At 44.4% G+C, this 5999-nt stretch overlaps 1 protein-coding gene across 1 annotated transcript in view; it reads right to left on the bottom strand.

Moving 5' to 3' along the window:
• Positions 1 to 5632, bottom strand: part of LOC109836614 — a 10863-nt gene extending 5231 nt beyond the window's left edge. Inside the window, exons 1-2 of the mRNA XM_020404573.1 lie at positions 5468 to 5632; positions 5228 to 5381 (exon numbers count right to left, since the gene is read on the bottom strand). Coding sequence (XP_020260162.1) covers positions 5228 to 5381; positions 5468 to 5512 — 199 coding nt within the window. The 5' untranslated portion in view covers positions 5513 to 5632. The remainder of the gene's footprint in view (positions 1 to 5227; positions 5382 to 5467) is intronic.

Here is a 5999-nt window from a genome sequence, read left to right on the forward strand (position 1 = left end):
CTTGCCTGCTCGAGCTCGCCTGACGGAGCTCCTCGCCCGCTCGAGCTCGCCTGACAGGTTTGGTCTACACCCGATTCCGACAATCTCCCACTTAGAGATCAAACCGTCGTCAACAGACTATCTCAACAAACACATTCTCATGTGTGGCTCCGCCCTCATCACCTATGCATGAAGGCCAACTGAACTTACGCACAATTCCAGTTTCTGAATAATCACTGCCTTTGTTAACATATCTGTTGGATCCTTACTTCCTGAAATCTTCTCCAGTTTTAACACACCATCTTCCAACAGAGATCTGATGAAGTGGTATCGAAGCCCAATGTGCTTCGTTCTAGAATGAAATATGAAATTCATAGACAAGCGAATCGCACTCTGATTATCACTATGCAAAATATTTCTCTCCTGTTTGAATCCCAGCTCTGTTAACAAACCCTGAAGCCATATCATCTTTTTACTGGCTTCAGTCACTGCTACATACTCAGCTTCTGTAGTGGACAGAGTGATAATCTTTTGTATCTGTGACATCCAACTAACAACTGTAGTTCCGACAGTGAATACATAGCCGGTGATGCTTCTTCGGTGATCGACTTTACCACCAAAGTCTGCATCTACGTACCCTTACACTTCCACCTCTCCTTTACTAAAATATAAACACTTCTGTGTGGTGCCTCGTAGATATCTCAGAATCCACTTGACCGCTTCCCAATAAGCTTTTCCTAGATTCGACATGAATTGGTTGACCACTTCCATTGCATGGCCAATGTCTGGTGTCGTACAGATCATTGTGTATATCAAGCTTCCAATGGCTGAGGCCTAAGGAACCTTAGTCATACTCTCTTTCTCTTCTTCCGTCTGAGGAGACTGGTTATTTGACAGGCGAAAGTGACTAGCCAAGGGTGTGCTCACTGGCTTGACATCATCCATGTTGAACCTCTGTAAAACACGATTGATGTACTATGTCTGAGATAACTGCAAGAGACCTCTCTTCTTATCTCTCGTGATTTGCATTCCAATGATCTTCTTTGCTGGACCAAGTCTTTCATGTCAAACTCCTTTGATAACTGCTGCTTCAAACTCCTGATATCCTCCATATCTACACCTGCAACCAACATATCATCAACATACAGCAGTAGGATAATATAACTGGATTGATATCTTTTGAAGTAGCAACAATGGTCGGCGTTGCACTTCTGGAAACCTTCCTTATGCATGAAGTCGTTAAACTTTCTGTACCACTACCTTAGGGCTTATTTCAAGTCATACAAGCTCTTTTTGAGTCTGCACACTAGGTTCTTCTTCTTTTCTTCTGAGAAACCTTCTAGTTGGTGTATGTATATCATCTCTTCTAGATCTCCGTGAAGAAACGTCGTCTTCACGTCCAACTGCTTGAGGTGATGATCTTCAATAGCTACAATACTCATCATTGTCCTGATAGTATTTAGCTTCACCACGGGAGAAAAAATATCGGTGTAGTCAATTCTTTCCTTCTGTTGAAATTCTTTGACAACTAGCCGGGCATTATATCTTTTGAAGCCATCATGCTCCTCTTTTACCCGGTACACCCATTTGTTATGGAGTACCTTTTTACTCGTAAGCAACTCAGCTAGTTCCCACGTCTGGTTTGAGATGAGAGACTTCATCTCATCTTTCATGGCAAGCTCTCATTTGTTCGCATCTTCACTCTGACAAGCTTCATCATAGCTTTCAGGCTCTCCTCCATCTGTCAGCAACAGATAGTTCATATATCTCCTGTTGGGCACAGGAGGCCGAGAAGATTTTCTTAATATCGGAGCCGGTGCGTCGGGCTCCTGCATACCGTTCTGTCCAACAGGCTCTTCTGGCTAAAGAACTTCTGTATTGGGTTCTTCCGAGAGGTTACTCGGGACATCATCTGCATCTACAAATATTGACTCGCTCTCTGAATCATCTGTCTTGTGCATGTCCTTGTACATCACCTTCTCGTTGAATATCACATCTCTGCTCCTGATCACCTTCTTGTTTTCGTTGTCCTAAATGCGGTAGCCAAACTCATCTTCACCATACCCGATGAATGTGCATTTCTTGGACTTGGGTTCAAGCTTATTCCTGTATTGATCACTAATATGCACATAAGCTACACAACCGAAAACTTTAAGATGTGAGAGGCTTACCATTTTTTCGCACCATACCTCCTCTGGTATTCTGTGCTCTAATGAAACCGATGGACCTCGATTGATCAAGTAAGCTGTTGTATTGACTGTTTTTGCCCAGAACTGCTTCGGTAGGCCTGATTGTATCCGAATGCTTCTGGCTCTCTCTGTTAACATTCTGTCATCCACTTAGCTACACCATTATGCTGAGGCGTGCCGGACACGATTCTTTCTATTCTGATCTCGTGCTCAAAACAGAACTTCTTGAATTCAGTATCTTCATACTCACCGTCATTGTCTGTTTTGAGTTTTTTTTATTCTCAGACCGATCTCATTCTCGATCATGGTTTTTCATCTCCTGAAAGCCTCAAATACTTCTGACTTATGCTTCAGAAAGTAGACCCACACTTTTCGAGAGTGATCATCAATAAAAGTAACGAAGTAGTGTTTCCCCACCAATGAACGCGGTGGTAGTTGGTCCCCAAACATCTGAGTGAACGAGCTCTAGCTTCTTCTTCCTAGGGGTTCTGTCACTTGTCTGAAAGCTGACTCTCTTCTACTTTTTAAGTATACATTCTTCACACATGTCTATCTTCATTGACTGCAGTCCTGAGAGTTTTCTCTTTGTGTGCATGATTTTTATCCCCTTCTCACTCATATGATCGAGTCTCTGGTGCAACAGCTTTGAAGTCTTATTATCTGCTGCAACTGAGATCAAACAACATGCACCTGCTGTTATATACAGAGTACCAGTCTTTCTTACCTTAGGCAATCATCATTACGCCCTTTGAGATCTTCCAATCATCACCATGAAAGGTCATAGTGTATCCTTCGTCAGCCAACTGGCCTACGGATATTAAGTTCTTTCTCAGATCGGGAATATGTCTGACACCCTTCAGCTCTCATGTTGATCCGTTCAACTTAATTTTCACTATACATTTGCCCATAATAGCACACGGTTGATCATCACCAATGTATACATATCCAAGATTTCCGAGAACATACTTCTCGAATAATTCTTTCTGAGAAGTAGCATAGAACGACGCTCTTGAATCTAACACCCAAGATTCCTCCTTACTCTCCAAAGAGCATATCAACACGTCGTCTCCTCCTGAGGTGGAAGTGACATTCACCTCTGCCTTAGCCTCCTTCTCCTTCTGTGCACTCTTACACTGATTTTTATAATGTCCGATCTTTCCACAATTCTAACACTCGATAGTCTTCGAACTATTGCTTGGATTCCTTGACTTAGACCTCCTGTCATTTGATCTACCTCTGTAGTTTGATTTACCTCGTCCGTTCTCTCTGGTTGAATTTCTACCTCTTGACTCTGTATGCAATACTGAAGATGTTGTAGCTTCACCCGACTCTCTTCATCGAATCTCCTCACTGAGAACTAGATCATGAACGTCGTCGAACTTCAACTTGTTGCTTCCCGATGAGCAACTCACAGCTGTGACTGTAGCGTTCCAACTTTCTGGTAAGAAAGACAAAAAGGATCAACGCTCGAACTTCCTCATCAAACTCCATTTTAACTGAACTCAATTGGGTTGTGACCGTGTTGAGTTTATTGAGGTGTTGTGCTACTGACGCGTCTTCCGTCATTCTCAGATTGAATAACCGCCTCATCAGATGAACTTTATTTGCGGCTGATGACTTCTCATGCATATTTGAGAGTGCTGCCATAAGACCCGTCGTGGTCTTCTCCTTTGCTATGTTGAACGTAACATTGCGAGTTAGTATCAATCTGATAACTCTAAGAGCTTGTCTGTCTAGAAGGCTCCACTCATCCTCCTTCATAGACTCCGGCTTCTTCTCTGAAAGTGATTGATATAAATTTTTCTGATACATATAATCCTCTATCTGTATTTTTCAGAATTCGAAATTTATTCCATCAAACTTCTCTAATCTCATTTTTTTCTTCATCTGCGATTATCGTTCCCACTTGAATCTGACTTTCTCTAAAATATTTTAGGCTCTGATACCAGTTGTTGGGGAATACTCGGGGCTACGTTAAACCCCTAAAACAGCAAAAACGTAGTATAGAAAAAATACACCAAGATTTAACGAGGTTCGATAAACTTGTCTACATCCTCGGGAACCATATAATTAATTTCTTATAAATCAATAAGAAATTACAATGTAAGAGCAGATCTTAAACTTGAGATCTCTTAATAAAAAGTTCATTACTATAGCTACAGTAATAACGCTCTTCTTAAATACCCTCGTTAATGCTCCCCTCTTAAATTCCCTTTTTCTTAAACCCCCTTCAAATCTCTGAAGGCGTTGGGGAAAAAGAGAGCAGAGAGAGAAATCACGCCGCCGCCTAGAGTTTGAACTCGCAAGAGGGGAGAGAAATCGCCGCCCGTGGTAAGAGAGAACGAGAGAAGAGCTGCCTAATCTCGTGCTCGGGGTTTCCCTTTTATAGGGAAGCCCTAGCGACAAGCTGGCGACAGGCTGTCGCCACTATGCGTGCGCGACCTCACCTGCGGGCACGAGCATCCAGCTCGCCTGCGGAAGTTCCTCGAGCTCACTTGTGTGGAGTCCTCGAGCTCGCCCTGACTCTCCCACGCTCGCCCGCCACGACCTCACCTGACAGAGCTCCTCGCCCGCTCAAGCTCGCCTGACAGAGTTGCCTCAAGCTCACTTGAATCTCCGCCTTGGACCTCGAGCTCGCCTGCTGCAACCTCGAGCTCGTCTGCCGCTCTCGCTTGGGCCTCGCCTGAAGGAGGTCCTCGCCTACTCAAGCTCGCCTGACGGAGCTCCTCGCCTGAAGGAGGTCCTCGCCTACTCGAGCTCGCCTGACGAAGCTCCTCACCCGCTCGAATTCGCCTGACGGGTTTGGTCTACACCCAATTCCAACAATCCTGATATTATAATTACTTAGATATATCCATAAGTGTATATATTTATCCTGTTGCATCCCTACTTACCAACACAGTGTACACGAGCAAGATTTACAGTAAACCTATATAATATTAGAAGAAAACAGCAACAAAATAAAATTTCCACTAGTTTCTTGCTACTGTTTACATATTTTCCAAACCTTTCGACTTCTCAAATTGAAAAATATACCTCAAATAGGATCGAAATCTCACCTCTATCCTCAGTCTCACGATCATCGGATCTCAAAGAGATTCCAGATTCGGTCTCCTCCTTCTCCTCCTCCTTCTCCTCCTCCTCCTCCTCCTTCCTCTTCTTCTCGATCCCAAGCAGAATCGCCCTAAGTTTACTCGGCGAGAATCCCCCGCCCTGCTCTTCCATCAACAAAATCCAATCAAAACCTAACCAAATCCTATCAAATTTCACACGAAAACACATCGAGCTCGTAGGATTACCTGCTGATGAGGATTCGATGGCTTGTGGATTCTCTCGTACTCCATCGGAGCTCGGCGATGATTTGATTTCTTGAAGAGTTGAGGGTGGTACGTTTAGTTTGTATTTACGAGAATGCCACTGGAGGAGGTCATGTCGCACGTTCGTCTTTGTTGTGTTTGATTTGATTTTTGGGCTATAAATAATTAGGCTGCTTCTCGTTGTTGTTTTGCTTTGTGGAGGCGACGTTTTGTGATTCTGATTTGACCCGGTAGTGCAGTCTTTGTTATTCCTACGCCCTTTTTTCCAATAAAGCAGCTGACTATGGGTGTTTATTTGCTACAAAAATGTCCAATGGGGATTAAGGACAAATATTGCATCAGCAAACCCTTAGAAGGGCTTTTCGATATTATTGGCCCTATCTCTAGGGGTGTCCAAAAAGCCCGGAGCCCGGGCCCGGCCCGGTGTCCGGCCCGGGCCCGGCCCGGTCGTGCCCGGGCCCGGGCCCGGGCCCGGGTCGCCGTTGGCGAGCCCGGCCCGGGCCCGGTCCGGGCC

The sequence above is a fragment of the Asparagus officinalis genome, chromosome 4 (genome assembly GCF_001876935.1).
Source record: "Asparagus officinalis chromosome 4, Aspof.V1, whole genome shotgun sequence".
Lineage (NCBI taxonomy): Eukaryota > Viridiplantae > Streptophyta > Magnoliopsida > Asparagales > Asparagaceae > Asparagus > Asparagus officinalis.